This window comes from Rana temporaria, chromosome 1, assembly GCF_905171775.1.
Source record: "Rana temporaria chromosome 1, aRanTem1.1, whole genome shotgun sequence".
NCBI lineage: Eukaryota > Metazoa > Chordata > Amphibia > Anura > Ranidae > Rana > Rana temporaria.
Genome location: NC_053489.1, coordinates 637,261,887 through 637,283,263, shown reverse-complemented (window position 1 = coordinate 637,283,263; position 21,377 = coordinate 637,261,887). Strand labels below are relative to the sequence as shown.

Genomic DNA, 21,377 nt, shown 5'->3' with positions numbered 1-21,377 from the left:
GTGCACTGCCATTGTGCCAAATAAAATTCTTAGAAGAAGACGCTTTGGTTTGCCGGCGATTTCTTCTATTCCATACCGGGCCTTTTCACCCCCTTCCCGCCCAGGCCAATTTTCAGCCACACTTTGAATGATAATTGCGTGGTCGTGCGACGTTGTACCCAAATACATTTTGATAATTTTCCCCCCATAAATAAAGCTTTCTTTCGGTGGTATTAGATTACCTTTGTGGTTTTTATTTTTTGCGCTATAAACAAAAAAAGAGCGACATTTTGAAAAAAACACAATATTTTGTACTTTTTGCTTTAATAAATATCCCACATTTTTTTAGGCCGATACGTATTCTTCTACATATTTTTGATAAAAAAAAAATCGCAATAGGCGTATATTGATTGGTTTGTGCAAAAGTTATATAGCTAGATTCAGTAAGAGCGCCGCATCTTTAAGGCGACGTAGCGTATCGTATTTACGCTACACCGCCTTAAGTCAGAGAGGCAAGTACTGTATTCTCAAAGTACTTGCCTCCTAACTTAAGGCGGCGTAGCGTAAATGCGGCGGGCGCAAGCGCGCCTAATTCAAAATAGGCTGAGGGGGCGTGTTTTATTATAATTTTGTTTGACCTGACGTGATTGACGTTTTTTTTGAACGGCGCATGCGCCGTCCGCCTACATTTCCCAGTGTGCATTGCGGCAACGTACGCCGCTCGGGCCTATTGATTTCGACGTGGACGTAAATGACGTAAATCCCTATTCACAGACGATTTACACAAACGACGTAAAATTTTCGAATTTCGAAGCGGGAACGGCAGCCATACTTTAACATTACTATTCCAACTATTTGTTGGAATAACTTTAGGCCTGATAAAGCGTTACGTAAACAGTGTATCTCTACTGCGTCGGCCGGGCGTACGTTCGGGAATAGGCGTATCTAGTGATTTACATATTCTACGCCGACCGCAATGGAAGCGCCACCTAGAGGCCAGCCTAAATATTGCACCCTAAGATAGGACGGCGCAAGCCGTCATATCTTAGATAGATTTAAGTGTATCTCTGTTTGAGAATACACTTAAACTCGGCGCAGATTCTGAGTTAGGTCGGCGTATCTACTGATACGCCGACCTAACTCTACCTGAATCTAGCTAATAGTGTCTACAAAATAGGGGAAAGATTTATGCCATTTTTATTAATCATTTTTTTATTAGTAATGGCAGCGACCAGAGATTTTTATCGTGACTGCGACAATTATGGCGGACACATCGGACACCTTTGACACTATTTTGGGACCATTCACAATTATACAGCAATCAGTGCTATAAAAATGCACTGATTACTGTATAAATGTGACTGGCAGGGAAGGGGTTAACACTAGGGGGCGATCAAGGGGTTAATATGTTCCCTAGTGAGTGCTTCTAACTGTAGGGGGAGGGGACTGATCGTTGTACCTATATACAAGGAACATACGATCAGTTCTCCTCTTTCCTGACAGGACGTGGAGCTGTGTGTTTACAAACACACAGTTCCACGTCCATGCTCTGTGATGAGCAATCGCGGGTGTCTGGCAGCCATTGCGGCCGCCGGGTACGCGCACCGAGTACCCTGTGATGGAGCTAGCATGCGAGCCTCCGGTGGCGTGCGCGCTCTCACTAGAACCCCCGGGAATACAAGGACGTCATATGACGTCCACCAGGGAGGGAGGGTGCCTGCTGCCGTCATTTTACTATACGGCGGTAGGCAAGTGGTTAAAATGGACCTTGCAATAAAATGCAAGGTCCATTTAATTTATCGGGGCCTCTCCCTCATGATAGCAGCAGCTTAAAAAAAATTATATAGAGAAAAATTGTTAGTACTAATATGTACCTTACTACTGGATTCTGTACTGCAGGTGGTGACGTTGTGCTCCTTTCAAGAACAAGCTTTGGTTTGCTGGCGATTTCTTCTATTATAGACGAGGGTTACTTAAAATGGACCTTGCAATAAAGAACAAGGTCTATTTAATTTATCAGGGTCTCTCCCCCACGATAAACAGCAGCTTAAAAAAAAAATAAAGAGAAAAATTGTTAGTACCGTAAAAGCATACCAAAAGCACTTGTATATCAAAGCGTATTTCCCCATAAGAAATAATGGAAACTTAAATGATTCGTTTCCACAACCATTTATTCATAAGTCCTTCAGTTTATAGTTCATAAAAAAAAAGATTATAGCAATGTGACAGGTTGTGTAACTATAAAATGTCCATCCACAAATGGAAGCCTATAAAAGGGGATTAGAAGCAAAATCCAGCAGGAGCTACAGAGTATAAAAGAGAAGAGAGGCGCCTCTAAGTGTAGCAATATGGTTCCATTTAATGAAGGTGCAACAATTAGCAACTCAAATGGTTGATGATTAAAACAGACACAACTAAGTATGCAATCATCTGGGGTAAAGCTGTCTGCAATCATGACTATCCTGCAGTAGAACTATCTGAAAGTGAGGCTTGAACCACTCGTGGAGCGCAGCGTGGAAGGGATGACGTTGATGGTCTATGTCAGGCCCCGTACACACGGCCGAGGAACTCGACGTGCCAAACACATCGAGTTCCTCGGCGTGTTCAGTCCTGAAGCCGCCGAGGAGCTCGGCGGGCCGAGTTCTCCCATAGAACAACGAGGAAATAGAGAACATGTTCTCTATTTCCTCGCCGAGGTCCTCGGCGGCTTCCTCGGCCGAAAGTGTACACACGGCCGGGTTTCTCGGCAGAATTCAGCTCTGAACCGAGTTTCTGGCTGAATTCTGCCGAGAAACTCGGTCGTGTGTACGGGGCCTGAGGGATATGCAATTAGCGGACCTCCAGCTGTTGCAAAACTACAAGTCCCATCAAGCCTCTGCCTCTGGGTGTCATGCTTGTGGCTGTCAGAGTCTTGTTATACCTGGGATTTGTAGTTCTGCAACAGCTGGACGTTCCTCATATCCCTGGTCTATGTGGACAGCTTTACCCCGGATCCCAGCATACTTGGATGTTCCTCTTTTAATCATCAACCATGTGAGTTTCTAAATGTTGTACCTTCATTAAATGTAACCATATTGCTACACTTAGAGGCTCCTCTCTTCTCTCTTATACTCAGTTGTGATGTGACACTACTTGTATATCAAGACATCGCTTGTATATCAAGTCAAAATGTATTTAAAAATGTTGCTTGTCTTGCAAAACGCTCTCAAAGCAAGTTACTCTCAAACCAAGGTATTACTGTACAGTTATGTACCGTACACCCGGATTCTGTACTGGAGGTGGTGACATTGTGATCCTTTCAAGGACAACCCCAGAGAATGCTGAATATCCGAAATCTTGCGGGAAGGCACTGCAGCAGAGCGTAGAAGTGCCATCACACAAGATTTCAGCTACTTGGCATTCCTAAAATCTCACCGGAAGAATGGTGACTAAGGCCCCATTCATACCTGAGCGTATGAGCGTTTTGTTGCACGTTTTGTCGCACGTATTTGCACGTTTGCACACAGCGTTGTCCGACGTTTTTGAACTCTGTCGTTTTTTATTTTAGCCAATAGGAAAAATGATCATCTCTTTCATCATTTGTTGCTATGTTTGTAGATTTTTTTTATCTTCTTCCTGGGTGAATATTCTATTTCACAGAACAGATTAAAGCGACAAAACGCCCGTAGAAATGCTCGTTGTCGCGCTAAACGCTTGAATCGAGCGTTTCCATTCGTTTCTATGGGAATACAAACGTTCAAAAACACCCAATTCGAGTGACAAAAAAGGGTCCAGAACTTGTTAGAGCTTCAGGCGTTTTGGAGTGGAGATGTGAACCATCTCCATTGAGAATAATGGATTTTTCCCCCTCTAGCGTTTTATAGCTTCAGGCTACAAAACGCTCAGGTTTGAATGGACACTTAAAGCCTCGTACACACGATCAGTCCATCCGATGAGAACGGTCTGAAGGACTGATGGTCCGCCCACACACCATCAGTTAAATAACCGACCGTGTCCAAACGCGGTGACGTAAAACACAACGACGTGCTGAAAAAAACGAGGTTCAATGCTTCCAAGCATGCGTCGACTTGATTCTGAGCATGCCTGGATTTTTAACCGATGGTCGTGCCTACTAACGATCGGTTTTGACCTATCGGTTAGGAAACCATCGGTTAAGTTGGCTTTTTTTTAACCGATGGTTAAATAACCTATGGGGCCCACACACGATCGGTTTTGATCGATGAAAATGGTCCATCAGACTGTTGTCCTCTGGTTAACCTATCGTGTGTATGAGGCCTCAGCCTCGCCTAGCAGCCATGACCAGAGGCTGGGGTATATGGCATTTATTAACTTTTTTGTCCATACATGTATATTGTTTTTTTTTTTTTTTTTAAATATCAAAAAATGTTTCTTAAGATTCTAAAAAAGTAAAAAAATGCTATTTATAATATAATTTAAATATGTTAAGTGGACCCGACATTGTTACTGCAATGTATGCTTTAAAGGGACAACTTTACTAAAAGTGTTTCACCTCCGTTGGTTAGACCCCAGTGTGATTTTGTGATGACCACAATGATTTTATTTTTTATTTTTTCAGCTTGGGTAATTTGGTAGGTTATGACTTTTCTTTATATTGTTCTTTCAAAACTACACTCATGGCACAAATGAAAATGGTGCTTTATTTAATTTTGAAAATATTTTACATTGGATTACAAAGATTTACAAAATTTATAAAAACTAAGAACAGGTAAAAAAAAAAAGAAAAAAAAAAAAACAAGAATAAAAGAAAAACAACGCTGCAATTAAAAGTAATTAAAGTTACTAGAAACTGATATTTACTTTGGGGGTTCCTGAAATTGACATTATACGCAGATCTTTTTTTTTTTAATTATTTGGAGGTATACAAATAAATCCTAATAATACTGTTAAAATGTATTTATGAATGAAGCTTGCAAGCACCATTCATACAATTCATTTGTAAAGAATGCAACCAAATACAATGACACAATATTGTTCTGTTTGCAAACAAGTATGGCCCAACTCATGGCCTAATTTATCCCACCATAAAGAAAAAAATAAATACAAATAAAATGAAATAAACAAGTAACATTACTTTTTTTTCCCTTCTAAATAACCTCCTGTCGTACAACATCATTCAAAACTTATCGGACTGTAAAGCTGTGAAAATAGGACCGTTGTACTAATTCCTGTCCACACAAACCTGACTTTTTTTTGTAGCATTACAATGATGGTTTACACAAACCAATTATTTTTCTTGTGGGAGACGAGATGAAATATCAGAAAAAAAGAGTTCTTCTAATAGAAGGGATGACAATTGCATGAAAATTTTAAATGTATAAATTCACTTTTTTACTGACAGTTGATTGTTAACTGATCTGCGCTAAAATTATCTGCTGGTTTCATCAGTAAAAAAGATGTCCTAATTGAGAAAAAAAAATTCCAGTAAGAGCCAGCGTGAAAGTTGTGCTCTGAGGATGAGCAGATGCTTAAAGTTGAAGTTCACTCTAATACTAAAATCTCTGGGCCAGATTCATGTAGCTTTACGGCGGCGTATCGTATCCCGTTTACGTTACGCCGCCGCAAGTTTTCAGCGTAAGTGCTTGATTCACAAAGCACTTGCGTGTAAACTTACGGCGGCGTAGCGTAAAGCCGTCCGGCGCAAGCCCGCCTAACTCAAATGGGGCGTGTACCATTTAAATTAGGCGCGTTCCCGCGCCGAACGTTCTGCGCATGCTCCATTTGGAAATTTCCCGCCGTGCTTTGCGCGAAATGACGTCGCCCCGACGTAATGTTTTGAACGGCGACGTGCGTAACGTACTTTCGTATTCCCGGACGTCTTATGCAAAAAAAATAAAAATTTTAAATTCGACGCGGGAACGACGGCCATACTTTAACATGGATGGTCTAATTTTACACCATCTAAATAGCACTCTTAACTTTACGACGAGAAAAGCCGACTAGCGACGACGTAAGAGAATGCGACGAACGCGCGTACCTTCGTGGATCGCCGTAAACAGCTAATTTGAATACCCGACGCTGGAAAACGACGCAAACTCCACCCAGCGGCCGCCGGAGAATTACACCTACGATCCGAAGGCGTACGAAGCCGTACGCCTGTCGGATCTATGCCAAAAGCCATTGTATCTTGGTTTGAGGATTCCAAATCAAGATACGACGCGGCAAATTTGAAAATACGCCGGCGTATCAGTAGATACGCCGGCGTATTTCTGCTGTGAATCTGGCCCTCTAAATCTATTGGAATCCACAATCTAAGACTAACCTATCTAGCCCTGTATAGAAGAAAAAGCTATACACTCCTTTCCTGAAACTGCTCCAGTCCCGCGTTTAGCGGTCAGCGGGGCCTTCGCTGTGTTGGTGGGTGCAGAGGAGGCAGCCGACAACAGAAGCTCCATAGTAAGTCTCTGGGTGACGTCACTTCCCATTCATTTCACAGCCGCTGTCGGCTCTCCTTACTGCAGAGCTTCTGCCGCTGGAAACTGGACCGGATCGGCTTCAGAAAAGGTATGGTAACATTTCTTCTTTACAGGGGAAAAAGAAGAAATGGCTGCACATCCAAAGTTTCCAAAGTGCCTTTTATTGCAGACGGTCAGAATACACCAGGGACACCAAGTGTTAGTCACGTAGACGCGTTTCACACATCTGATCTGTGCTTAATCATGATTAAGCACAGATCAGATGTGTGAAATGCAACTACGTGGTGTCCCTGGTGTATTTTGACCGTCTGCAATAAAAGGCACTTTTGGAAACTTTGGATGTGCAGCCATTTCTACTTTTTCTCAAGTTTTTACAGAGGCGGGCCGGGGCTAGCACTCCTACTTGGTTCCAATCAAGGTATGGCACACACCTGGAGCAGCAGATTCCTCTTCTTTTGATTCTTCTTTACAGGACTAGATAGGTTAGTCTTAGGCTGCGTACACACGGTCGGTCAAAACCGATGGAAACGGACTGAAGGTCTGTTTCATCGATCCAAGCCGACCGTGTGTGGGCCCCATCGGTCAGTTATCCTTCGGTCCAAAAATCTAGAACTTGCTTTAAAATTCAACCGATGGACGCCTAACCGATAGGTCAAAACCGATGGTTAGTACGCAAAAGCTTTGGTTAAACACCCGCGCATGCTCAGAATCAAGTCGACGCATGCTTGGAAGCATTGAACTTCATTTTTCTCTGCACGTCATTGTGTTTTACGTCACCGTGTTGGACTCGATTGGTTTTTTAACGGATGGTGTGTAGGCACATCAGACCATCAGTCAGCTTCATCGGCTAACCAATGACAAGGGTCCTTCGGACCGCTCTCGTCGGATGGACTGATCGTGTGTACGCGGCCTTAGATTGTGGATGTGAACTTCCACTTTAAAAGAGGTGATTGTAGCTGTATTAGTGCACTTGAGACAGAAACAATACTGCCCGGGATAGTTTTTTATTTGCACTAACATACTATTTTGCAGGACAAGCTTTTGGGGTATGTCCCCTTCTTCAGGGTCCGAGCAGTACAGTTCAGATGCTTATTCCCCTGCAATTAAAAACATAATGGGCTAGTATGCATCGCAAACATCCTAAGCGCAGGACACATACATTTTTTAAATTAGAATTAGTGTTCTGATTGATTTTCTAGGCAGTAAATTAATTGACAATAATAATGTATATAAAACCGCTGTGTATGGCCGCCATTATGCGCACCCATCAGTGCCACCCATAAGTGCCGCCCATGAGTGCCCATCAGTGCCGCATACCAGCACCGCCTATCAGTGCCCATCAGTGCCGCTGCATCGGTGCACATCAGTGCCACCTCATCGGTGCCCATCAGTGCCACCTCATCGGTGCCCATCAGTGCCGCCATATCAGTGCCCGTAATTAAAAGAAGAAAACTCACATATATACACAAAAATTAACAGAAAAAAAAAACGTAATTTTTTCAAAATTTTCGGTCCTTTTTTAGTTGTTGCGCAAAAAATAAAAATCGCAGAGGTGATCAAATACCACCAAAAGAAAGCTCTATTTGTTGGAACAAAATGATAAAAATTTCATTTGGGTACAGTGTAGCATGACCGCACAATTGTCAAATTGCGACAGCGCTGAAAGCTGAAAATCGGCTTGGGCATGAAGGTGCGTAAGTGCCTGATATGGAAGTGGTTAAGCTTTGACAAAAAAAAAACTGGAAGCTGATAAAAAAAAAAAAAAATTGTAAACAAAAAATTTAATAAAAAAAATAAAAATATTTAAAAAAATTTAAAAATATTATTATTATTATGTATTTTTTTTTACACAAAAAAATTGCCATTCCTCTTACTAAATACTTTACAAAAAGCAGTAATTTAGGGGATATTTGTACTGTCCTGGGCTGTTTTTGGGGCTCAAAAAATGACATGCGGTGTCAATTAATAAATTTTCAGACATATAGGGCCAGGTTCAGAGACATCTGCGGCGGCGCAACATATCGCATTTACGTTACACCGCCGCAAGTTTTACGGGCAAGTGCTTGATTTACAAAGCACTTGCCTGTAAAGTTGCGGCAGCGTAGCGTAAATCCCTCCGTCGCAAGCCCGCCTAATTCAAATGGGGCGTGGATCATTTAAATTAGGCGCGTTCCCGCGCCGAACGTACTGCGCATGCTTCGTTTAGAAATTTCCCGCGAAATTACGTCGCACCGACGACATTTTTTGAACATCGACGTGAGTTACGTCCTTTCCTATTCCCGGACGTCTTACGCAAAAAAAAAAAATGTAAAATTCGACGCGGGAACGACAGCCCTACTTTAACATGGCAAGTCTAAATATAGGCCAAGAAATAGCAGCTTTAACTATACGCCGGGAAAAGCCGACTAGAGACGACGTAAGAGAATGCGACGGCCGTGCGTACCTTCGTGAATCACCGGAAAAAGCTAATTAGCATACCCGACACGGAAAACGACGCGAACTCCACCCAACGGGCGCCAAAGTATTACACCTACAATCCGAAGGCGTACGAAGCCGTACGCCTGTCGGATCGAAGCCAGAAGCCGTCGTATCTTGGTTTGAGGATTCAAACTAAAGATACGACGCGGGAAATTTGAAAGTACGCCGGAGTATCAGTAGATACTCCGGCGTACTTCTTCTGAGAATCTGGCCCCCAGTGTAAATCCCATAGTTTGTGGACTCTATAACTTTCCTAAAGACTAAATATTAAACACTGATTTGGGTTATTTTTTTACCAAAGAAATTTTCGGTCTTTTTAATTTGTATGGGCAAAAAATAAAAACCCAGTGGTGATTAACCACTTCAGCCTCCGGAAAGGATTTGCCCCCTTCATGATCAGGCCATTGTTTGCGATACGGCACTGCATCACTTTAACTGAGAATTGCGCAGTTAATCGACACTGTACCCAAATTAAATTGACGTCCTTTTTTTCCCCACAAATAGGGCTTTCTTTTGGTGGTATTTGATCACCTCTGCGGTTTTTATTTTTTGCGCTATAAACAAACAAAGAGCGACAATTTTCGAAAAAACAACAACAATTTTTTTACTTTTTGATAAAATATATCCAAAAAATTTAAATATATATATTAAAAAAAAAAAAAAACATTTATTCATCAGTTTAGACCAATATATATTTTTATACATATTTTGTAAAAAAAACAACAACAAAAAACGCAATAGGCGTATATTGATTGGTTTGCGCAAAAGTTATCATGTCTACAAAGTATAGGATATATTTTAGATTTACGTTGATTCGCGCATCGCTGCCAACCTGCCGCAGGGTATGTACGTGAGCTGGTTGGCAAGTGGTTAAATGCCACCAAATGAAAGCTCTGTTTAAAAATAAAATGACAAAAATTCCATTTGGGCATAGTGTTGCATGACTGTGCAATTGTCATTCAAAGTGCGACAGCGCTGAAAGCTGGTCTGGGCAGGAAGGGGGTGAAAGTGTCCGGTATTGAAGTGGTTAAAGTGATAACACACGGGAGACGTGCGTGTATTGCAGAGATGTACTGCGGGTGTTTTGTTTATTTTTAATTCTGCCCTGACATACACTTTAATAAAATAAAACGGATAATAGGTTTTTAGATCAGACCAGTGTGGTTGGAATGTAGCTCACCCTGGTCTTCCCCACCAAACTCCCTGTTCTCCGGGGGATGGGTGCCTGGACCCCCCCCACCCTGACCTCACTCCTTCCGCTTAGTAACCAGCAGCAGGTCACAGTCTGGACAAACCATTGTATGTGTAGTATTGGAGGACTGGGATCCGATCCTGCGAAAGGCATCACCGCCATCCCTTTAGATGTACATTCCTTTGCTTCATTGCAGAACCTTCCCAGCCACCTCACAATGTTCTCCTTCAGTGTCTATCTATATAAGGGACCATTTCCATTGGATCCCTATGATAATGCACATACGTTATCTGTGAGTCACCAGTCTACTCTGAGCCACACCCAGCCCACACAGATCAAAACAAATGGGCCTAGCTTCTAGCTTAGGCCTGCCTAAATTTGCCTGTACTCACTAAAAATCTCACCTCTACATACCTCCCAACATTTTGAGATGGGAATGAGGGACACCTATCAGCAATAGTATGCAGGCATAGGACACACCCCTTGCCACGCCCCCTTAAAGGAGAATTGTACAAAAAAAACAAGATTGGTTAAACCCACAAGTGCTTTTTTTACCACTACTATTCCTTTATATTGGCTTTTGGAATTTACAAATGCAGCATCTTAGCAATCAGATGAAAGGTTTAGCACTGGGAAACACATTTTGATAGATAAAAAGTGCATTTTATATACAACTTTATAGATTAGACCAAAATGAGGGACAAATGAGGAGAATGAGGGACAGAGGGACATTGCTCCAAATCAGGGACAGTCCCTCGAAATCAGGGACAGTTGGGAGGTATGCCTCTAGCACCTACCTAGGTAGAGGGTGCTACATTAACCACTTGCCACTGGCTCTCCCTCATATGATGTCCTCGGCTTTGTGGCGGTATATCTGAATGATGGGTGCAGCTACAGGCATCATTCAGATATTGTCGTTTTCAGCTGGTGATTCCCTACTAGGGTGACCACATTTCCAAACTACAATTCAGGGACACCCCCCTTCCCAAAATTCAGATTGTGCTGTAACGAATCACAGCACAGTGATTGGACACAAGAGGCGGGATTTATGATTTCTCCTTTTACAAGCAGGGGGCGGGGATTGCGCTCCTCTAGGCATTCCCAGCCAGGACAAGTACTGTCAGCGAGTAAAGCAGTGATGGGGCATCAGATTGGCCCGTGGGGTGGCTGTGTTAGTTTCATTCTGGGACACTGTATTGTCCTGGAATGAAGGTGCCCGAGACAGACCTGCAAAATCCGAGACACGTGGTCACCCTATTCCCTACACCATAAAAATGATCATAGTGGCTGCTTGATCGTTCTTACAGGCGGCGAGAGGGACGTACCTCCCCCTCCTGCCACCCTCCGGTGCTTCTACTGACTCACCGCTGTAATTGGTGAGTCAGAGAACGGATCCGCCGGCCCCCGATGTTTACCATAGAGATTCACCGCAATCACCGGGAGTCTCTATGATCGTCAGAGGCCGGGCGCGATGTTATGACGTCACGCCCGGTCTCTGCATCTGAAAAAACGGCGCTGCCTCGGCTGGAAGGCGAGATTGTTTTTTTTTTTCATTTCAGGCTTCCTAGTGACATGTGGGGTCTTATTGACCTCATAACTCACTGTAAAGAGGACCGGTCATGCCATATTCCTATTACATGTTTACATTCCTTGTAATAGGAATAAAAGTGATCAACATTTTTTTCTTTATTTTAAAAGTTTCAAACATTAAAAATGTAAGTAGAATTCACAATAAAAATAAATAAATCATTTTTTAAAACACTCCTGTCCTCATGTGTTCGCACGCAGAAGCAAACGCATACCTAAGTCCCGCCCACATATGAAAACGGTGTTCAAACCACACATGTGAGGTATCGCTGCGAACGTTAGAGCGACAGCAATCATTTTAGCTCTAGACCTCAATAAAAAAAATTAAAGCGTCGCCTATAGGGATTTTTAGGTACCGAAGTTTGACGCCATTCCACGAGCGTGTGAAATTTTCAAGCGTGACATGTTAGATATCTATTTACTCAGCGTAACATCATCTTTCACATTTTGCAAAAAAATTGGGCTAACTTTACTGTTTTTTTTTTTTAAAAGCATGAAACTGTTTTTTTCCCCAAAAAAGTGTTTGAAAAACTGCTGCGCAAATACCGTGCAAGATAAAGCGTTGCAATGACTTCCATTGTATTCTCTAGGGTCTCTGCTAAAAAAACACATATAATGTTTGGGGGTTCTATGTAATTTTTAAGCCCTGTACACATGATCGGATATCTGATGGAATCTAATCCGATGGATTTTTTCATCAGATATCCGATGAAGCTGACTTTCATCAGTCTTGCCTACACACCATCGGTTAAAAATCCGATCGTCTCCAACGCGGTGACGTAAAACACTACGACGTGCTGAGAAAAATTAAGTTCAATGCTTCCGAGCATGCGTCCACTTGATTCTGAGCATGTGTGGATTTTTGACCGATGGACTTCCCCACAGACGATCGTTTTTTTAACCATAGGAAAAATTTAAAACAGGTTCTATTTTTTTTTCACCGATGGAAAAAAACCGATGGGGCCCACACACGATCGGTTCGTCCGATGAAAACTGACCATCGGTCCGTTTTCATCAGACAAACCGATCGTGTGTACAGGGCTTGAGTGTCTTATCTATGAAGTTGTATATAAAATGTACTGGCTATCTTTCAAAAAGTGTTTTCCTTTCATCCAAATTCTAAATTGCTGCATTTGTAAATTTTAAAAGTCAATATAAAGGAATAATAGGAGTAAAAAAAAGCACTTGTGGGTTTAACATGTATGTATTTTTGTATAATTCTCCTTTAACCACTTCTATACCGGGCACTTACGCACCTTCCCGCCCAAGCCAATTTTCAGCTTTCAGCACTGTCGCACTTTGAATGGCAATTGCGCGGTCATGCTACACTGTACCCAAACAAAATTGGCGTCCTTTTTTCCCCACAAATAGAGCTTTCTTTTGGTGGTATTTGATCACCTCTGCGATTTTTTTTTTGCGCAACAACTAAAAAAAGACTGAAAATTTTGAAAAAAAATTACGTTTTTATTTTTTTCTGTTAATTTTTTTGTAAATAAGTAAGTTTTCTCTTTCAATTACGGGCACTGATATGGCGGCACTGATGGGCACCGATGAGATGGCACTGATGGACATCGATGAGGTAGTACTGACGGGCACAGATGAGGTGGCACTGATTGGCGGCGCTGGTATGCGGCACTGATGGGCACTCATAGGCGGCACTGATGGGCACACATAGGCGGCACTGATGGGCACACATGGGCGGCACTGATGGGCACTCATGGGCGGCACTGGGTACTCATAGGCGGCACACATGGGCGGCACTTATGAATACTTATGGGTGGCACAGATGGGCACTGATAGGTGGGCACTGGGCATGGATGGGCACTGTGGGGTGGCACTGATGGACACTGTGGGGCAGCACTGATTTACCCATGTTGCCAGTCAGTGCCCATTTGTGGGCACTGATTGGCATCTTTTTAATTTTTTAATGCTGCTTTTTTTTTTTTTTCCCAGACTTGTTTTTTTTTTGCCCCCCTTTTTTTTTGTTTGCCCTTCCCTGGTGGTCCAGGGTGGGCTTCCCTGGTGGTCCAGTGTGGCGATCCGAGGGGGGGCTGCGCTGATAAACAATCAGCGCGAACCCCCCCTGTCAGGAGAGCCGCCGATCGGCTCTCCTCTACTCGCGTCTGTCAGACGCGAGTGAGGAAGCGCCATCAACGGCTCTTCCTGTTTACATCGTGATCAGCCGTGGTTGGACATGGCTGATCACGTGGTAAAGAGCCTCCGCCGGAGGCTCTTTACCGAGATCGGAGATGCAGGGTGTCAGACTGACACCCCGCATCACCGGGCGCGCGCGGCATGAAATCCTGCAGGACGTCCATGGACGTCCAGTCAGGATTTCAAAACCACTTCCCGGACGTAAATTGGCTATAGGCCGGGCGGGAAGTGGTTAACCACTTCAGCTCCGGACCATTATCCAGCTTAAAGACCAGGCCACTTTTTGTGATTCGGGCACTGCGTCGCTTTAACTGACAATTGCGTGTCCGTGCGACGTGGCTCCTAAACAAAATTGGCATCTTTTTTTCCCACAAATAGAGCTTTCTTTTGGTGGTATTTGATCACCTCTGCAGTTTTTAGTTTTTGCGCTATTATAAACAAAAATAGAGCGACAATTATGAAAAAAAAATCTATATTTTTTACTATAATAAATATCCCCAAAAAATATATAAAAAAATTTTTTCCCTCAGTTTAGGCCGATACGTATTCTTCTACCTATTTTTGATAAAAAACGCAATAAGCGTTTATTGACTGGTTTGCGCAAAATTTATAGCGTCTACCAAATAGGGGATCGTTTTATTGCATTTTTATTAATAATTAATAATACCCCTGATATTAACCCCTTCCCAGCCAGAGTCATTAGTACAGTAGCATATTTTTTAGCGCTGATCACTGTATTAGTGTCACTGGTTCCCAAAAAGTGTCAAAAAAGTCACCGCAGTCTCACTATAAGTCACTGATCGCCGCCATTAATAGTAAAATAAATAAAAATTCCAGTACATAGTTTGAAGACGCTATAACGTTCAAGTAAATCAATCAATTTACGCTTATTGGGATTTTTAAAACAAAAACATGTAGCAGAATACATATTGGACTAAGTTTTTGAAGAAATTCGATTTTTTCTTTTTTTTTATTGGATATGTTTTATAGCAGGAAGTAAAACATATATACAGATTTTTTTTTATTGTTTTGTTTTTGTTTATAGCGCAAAAAAAAAATAGGTGATCAAATAAAACTGAAAGAAATCTCTATTTGTGGGAAAAAAAGGACGTCAATTTTATTTGGGTACAGGGTCGCACGACGGCGCAATTGTCAGTTAAAGTAACGCAGTGCCGTATCGCAAATAATGGCCTGGACAGAAAGAGGGTAAAACCTTCCAGGGCTGACGTGGTTATTAGTGAGAGCTCGGTGTAGAGGAAGGGTACAAGGTGAGTACTTTATGGGGGGTGTAGTAACAGTACACAGGGAGGTAGGCCGCTCCCCTCACACACATCCCTCCGGAGTCCGCCCGTCTACAGGGAGGCCGGGGAGCTCTTTTTTGGTTTATATTACATCGGAACGTTCCACATTTCACTAGGATAGGGGGAGGTGACAGGAAAGGAATCGTGTAATATTCAGTAATAGGAGGTGATAGAGGTGTGTGCAATTTTCTGAGAGCCGTCCGATCACTCCGGACCCCCGGCCTATACATCTCCCCCGCCCGTACATCTCCCCGGCCCGCACTCCGTTCCCTGTGCTCTGGGTGTCGGTGGTATGCTCCGGCCTCTGACGGGCGGGAGGGAGGGGAGGGGGAAGATGGCGTCTGGTTGCTTAGCAGTGAGGCTGTAAATCCGGTGTAGTGTCATCATAATCCCCGAGAGCGGAGCCCGGCCGACATGTCTGACTCGGAGGAGGAGAGCCAGGACCGCCAGCTGAAGATTGTCATCCTGGGGGATGGGGCCTGCGGGAAGGTCAGTGCACCCCACACTGCCAGGGGCCCCGACTACTGCGAAGGGGCCACATTACTGTACACACACACACTGCCAGGGGCCACATTACTGTACACACACACTGCCAGGGGCCACATTACTGTACACACACACTGCCAGGGGCCCCAACACCTACTACTGCTAGGGGCCACATCACTGTACAAACTGCCAGGGGCCCCAACACTATATACACTGTACACATTGCCAGGGGCTCCAACACCTACTACTGCTAGGGGCCACATCACTCTATACACTGTGCCCACTGCCAGGACCCCCAACACTGCCTACTGCTAGGGGCCCCAACACTCTATACACTGCCAGGGGCCCAATAACTGCCTCCTGCCAGGGGCCCCACTATTGCATACTGCCAAGGGCCACATACCTGTATGCACTCTACCTATGACCAGGGGCACTATTATTGCCTACTGCCAAGGGCCCCACCAGTGGATATGTTGTACCACCTACAGGGGCTCCATTACTGAGTGTGCTGTACCCACTGCTAGCGACCCCATAATCATCATCACTATGCCCACTGTCAGCAACACCAACACTGCCCACTGTCCTTATTGTCATGGACCTCATTACTGCCCCCTGTACCCAGTGCCAGGAGCTCCGTCACCATCTGCTGGGGACCCGTCCATCCCTATCACTGTATCTATTGCCTGGGCCCTTATCATCATCTCATCACTCCTAACTCTGCTCAGTGCTGGTGACGCTCCCACTGTACCCTCTGCCATCTGCTGGTACCTCATCACTTCCTAGGGACCTACACTCTATTACCCTCCACTGCCAGGGCTCCGTCATTCCCACCCTACCTACTGCCGGGGACCCTGTCTCCCCTCGCTCTGCCCAATGTCAGTGACCCCATCACTGTATTCACTGCCAGGGTACATGTGCCCCATCACCCCCCACTGTGCCCACTATCGTTACCTTGATTTCTGTCCAATATCAGAGACTTGTACTGTTACGTCTTGCTCTACCTACTATCAGGGATATATACCCCCATCATCTTCCCATGCTTGTGCCCCATCACCCGTTTTCTGGTGTCATAGACCTGTGCCCCTTCACCCGGCTCCTGGTGTCATCGGCCTGTGCCCCTTCACCCGGCTCCTGGTGTCATCGGCCTGTGCCCCTTCACCCGGCTCCTGGTGTCATCGGCCTGTGCCCCTTCACCCGGCTCCTGGTGTCATCGGCCTGTGCCCCTTCACCCGGATCCTGGTGTCATCGGCCTGTGCCCCTTCACCCGGCTCCTGGTGTCATCGGCCTGTGCCCCTTCACCCGGCTCCTGGTGTCATCGGCCTGTGCCCCTTCACCCGGCTCCTGGTGTCATCGGCCTGTTCCCCTTCACCCGTCTCTTGGTGTCATCGGCTTGTGCCCTTTCACCCGTCTCTTGGTGTCATCGGCTTGTGCCCCTTCACCCGTCTCTTGGTGTCATCGGCTTGTGCCCCTTCACTCGTCTCTTGGTGTCATCGGCTTGTGCCCCTTCACCCGTCTCTTGGTGTCATCGGCTTGTGCCCCTTCTCCCGTCTCTTGGTGTCATCGGCTTGTGCCCCTTCACCCGTCTCTTGGTGTCATCGGCTTGTGCCCCTTCACCCGTCTCTTGGTGTCTGTGGCCTGTGCCCCTTCACCCGTCTCTTGGTGTCTGTGGCCTGTGCCCCTTCACCCGTCTCTTGGTGTCTGTGGCCTGTGCCCCATCACCCGTCTCTTGGTGTCTGTGGCCTGTGCCCCATCACCCGTCTCTTGGTGTCTGTGGCCTGTGCCCCATCACCCGTCTCTTGGTGTCTGTGGCCTGTGCCCCATCACCCGTCTCTTGGTGTCTGTGGCCTGTGCCCCATCACCCGTCTCTTGGTGTCTGTGGCCTGTGCCCCTTCACCCGTCTCTTGGTGTCTGTGGCCTGTGCCCCATCACCCGTCTCTTGGTGTCTGTGGCCTGTGCCCCATCACCCGTCTCTTGGTGTCTGTGGCCTGTGCCCCTTCACCCGTCTCTTGGTGTGATCGGCTTGAGCCCCTAAACCCGTCTCTTGGTGTCTGTGGCCTGTGCCCCATCACCCGTCTCTTGGTGTCTGTGGCCTGTGCCCCATCACCCGTCTCTTGGTGTCTGTGGCCTGTGCTCCTTCACCCGGCTCCTGGTGTCATCGGCTTGTGCCCCTTCACCCGTCTCTTGGTGTCTGTGGCCTGTGCCCCATCACCCATCTCTTGGTGTCTGTGGCCTGTGCCCCACCATCCACCGATGTAGAAACAAGGCTGAGCGACTCAGCTGTGCATAAAAACATAGGAACCGGGGTGCAGAAAAATGGCAGCAGATGCTCTGGACTGATGAGCCAAAAGTTGAAATATTTGGCTGTAGCACGAGGCAGTTTGTCATTTACTTTCCATTTTGTTAATTGATAAAACTAAACTATTAACACTTCTATTTCTGAAAGCATTCTTCATTTACAGCATTTTTTTTTTTTCACACCTGGCTAAAACCTTTGCACAGTACTGTATACCCCACGCTACCGACTACCATTGATATAAACCCCATTGTTTTCTCATTCTACCTACTTCCATGGGCATATGCCCCATCTTCATATGCCCGTATCTCATCACCAAGCTTCTGCTGTCAGTGGCCTGTACCAAATCACAACCCCACTGCAAGAGATTTCTACCCAGTCACCATCTTAGGGGACATGTACCTCCAGGGTCTTGGCAGTACCTCCTATGCAACCAGCCACCATTTCTCTGCCCACCCAGGTATGTGAACATCACATAGGGGCCCATTACGAATGAATGACTTGTATAGCGCTACACATGCAAACTGAATCGCCTCTAGGCGCTTTTTGTAGCTAGTGTCTTCCTGGCTGGTGCGGACGTTTACCCCGTAAGGATCTCCACATGCTTGGGACACACAGTCGTACACACATATATACTGGGCCAATTTGGACAGGATCCAATTAACCTACCTGCATGTCTTTGGAGTGTGGGAGGAAACCGGAGTACCCGGAGGAAACCCACGCAGACACAGGGAGAACATGCAAACTCCAGGAAGATGGTGTCGTGGTCGGGATTTGAACCAATAACCCTTTTGCTTCTAAGTGAAAGTGCTAACCACTACACCACTGTGCTGATCCGTAAAGGATCTCAAAGTCAAAACTTTGCTTGCAGCAATACCTTCACCTATATTAGAGAATCTTTAACTGCTTCAACCTTTATGTCACCTTCCAGAAATAACGGATATTTGGGGCAAGCCTGAATTTTCCTACAGCCCATGATCTTGCAAGCCCTGAAATGTCTTAGGCCTAGATTCATTCTCTACGTTGCGCGGGCGTAGCGTACCGTATTTACGCTACGCCGCCGCAACTTAGAGAGGCAAGTGCTGTATTCACAAAGCACTTGCCTCCTAAGTTACGGCGGCGTAGCGTAAATAGGCCGGCGTAAGCGTGCATAATTCAAAGTAGGCTGTAGGGGGCGTGTTGTATTTAAATGAGGCTTGACCCCATGTAGATGCATGGCCGAATGAATGGCGCATGCGTGCGCATGCTCAGTATCACGTCGTATTTACGCCCAAAGATACGTCGGCTCAATGCCTGTGACGTGAACGTAATTTACGCACAGCCCTATTCGTGTACGACTTGCGCAAACGACGTAAAAATATACGCTTTTCCCGACGTCCATACTTTGCATGGGATGCGCCACCTAGAGACCAGCTTTATATTTACGCCGGCATATCTCTAATGTAAACGGTGTAACCAGTTGCGACGGGCACACGTACGTTTGTGAATCGGCGTATCTAGTCATTTGCATATTCTACGCCAAACTCAACGGAAGCGCCACCTAGCGGCCAGTGTAAATATGCACCCTAAGATACGACGGCGTAGGAGACTTACGCCGCTCATATCTTAGCCTAATTTAAGCGTATCTGGTTTCCAGAATACGCTTAAATTTGCGACGGCGTAGATTCCAAGTTACGACGGCGTATCTACTGATACGCCGGCGTAACTTTCTGTGAATCTGGCTATAAGGCTCCATTCACACTCAAAAATGACTTAAAAATTGTGCGATTTCCATTGCAACTTTACAGTGCCGCTTGATGCAACTTTGATGTGATTTTGGCTTTGACCAATGTGATTGTTTTGTTTGTGCTCTACAAAGTTGCTAGAGTGCAGAATGGAAAAATGTGTGAAAAATGTGAACATTTTAAACTGTCAGAACAATTAAAATTTTGGATTGGTCAAAAATTGATCGACCAATTTGATTTCTGTATGAAAAACAGCTGGTTGTCAGCAGGTTTCCTCACTGACAGCTCAATATAAATAAAAGAACGCCAGGCCCTTCGGGTCTGGTATAGATTTTAAAGAGAACCCCACGCCAAAAAAATGGCCCCCCTTAAAATGCATACCAGACCCTTACCCGAGCATGCAGGTCAGGTAAGCATCTTATCACCATGTTGATGGGCACAAGAGCCTCCCCCACAACCCTGGCTGGTGGTTGTCGGGGTCTGTGAGCGAGGGGCTTATAAGAATCTAAGGGGGAATCAAGGGGGGGGCCCAGATCCCGCCCCCCCACACATATGAATGAGTAGTGGTACTTGATACCCCTACTCATTCACTGTAAAAGTGTAAAAAAAACACAACACAAATTTTTGACAAGTCCTTTATTAAAAAATCCCCCAAAAAGTGTCACCCACTGTAGATTCATCATCGATCATGATGCACGCTGACCCGAAAAAAAAAAACTTCCTGTCCCGATGAAGGCTACTGCCATCTGCTAGCTCTTATCACCGGCCCTTGGTTATTTATCTATCTGGTTAAATCACCTTGTGGCCCCACCCCTTAGCTATGTAAGAGCTGGCAGACGGCAGAAGTCTTCATCCGGACCGGCAGGTTTTTTTTTTTTTGGTCAGCTGGTGGGCGTAGGGATGGACGATGGATTTGCATCCGGGGGGACTTTTTTTTAAATAAAGGAATTGTCCAAAACTGCCTACTGTCATTTTTTATATTTTGGTGAGTGAGTAGGGGGTGCTCATTCACATAGAGGGGGAGGCTGGGATCTGGGGACCCCTTTGATAAAGAGGACTTCCAGATTACAATATGTCCCCTGCCTGCTGATCCCCCACAACTACTGGCCAGGGTTGTGGGGAAGAGACCTTTGTCCCAATCAACATGGGGACAAGGTGCTTTGGGGGGAAGGGGGTAGAGCACAGATTTCAGCCAACTATTATAGTCGCTTGCAACAGTCACTGTGTTGGCCAGGAGAGCACAATGACTTGGCGGCAGGGATTCCTCTGTCAACAATCAAGCAATTTCTTTCCTGCAACCTGTCTATGGCTGGCCTTGGGCTGCATTCACACTTGAACGTTTGGAGTGCAACTTTGGTGTACCTTTGATGCAAATTTGGATGGGTGCGACTTGGATGTGACTTGTCGCTTTACAAAGTCGGAACCACTGTTTCATGTAAAACATTCAGGTATGGCTTGCACACAACTTTTGAGGGTTAACATTGCAGTCTATGGCCCTCAAGTTGCATGAAAGTCGGACCAAAGTGGTGCATGAACTACTTTGAAGTTGCTATAACTTTAAGTTGCACATATATGCATGGTTATCATTGAAATACATGGGGTATGACTTGTCATGTGACTTTGATGTTCAAAGTCACACAAGTGTGAATGGGGGGCACAGATACACTTTAACATACACAATACCATAACACTTAAAAAGGATTATGTGCATTTATTGTAGAGCTGCGCGATTAATCGCTAAGAATCATG

The 21,377-nt window shown here is 45.2% G+C and overlaps 1 protein-coding gene across 2 annotated transcripts in view; it reads left to right on the top strand.

Moving 5' to 3' along the window:
• The first annotated feature begins 15,446 nt into the window (after positions 1–15,446).
• Positions 15,447–21,377, top strand: part of RAB28 (RAB28, member RAS oncogene family) — a 175,590-nt gene continuing 169,659 nt past the window's right edge. For both annotated transcript variants that reach the window (XM_040335432.1, XM_040335433.1), the window contains exon 1: positions 15,447–15,614. In XM_040335432.1, coding sequence (XP_040191366.1) covers positions 15,540–15,614 — 75 coding nt within the window. In that variant the 5' untranslated portion in view covers positions 15,447–15,539. The remainder of the gene's footprint in view (positions 15,615–21,377) is intronic.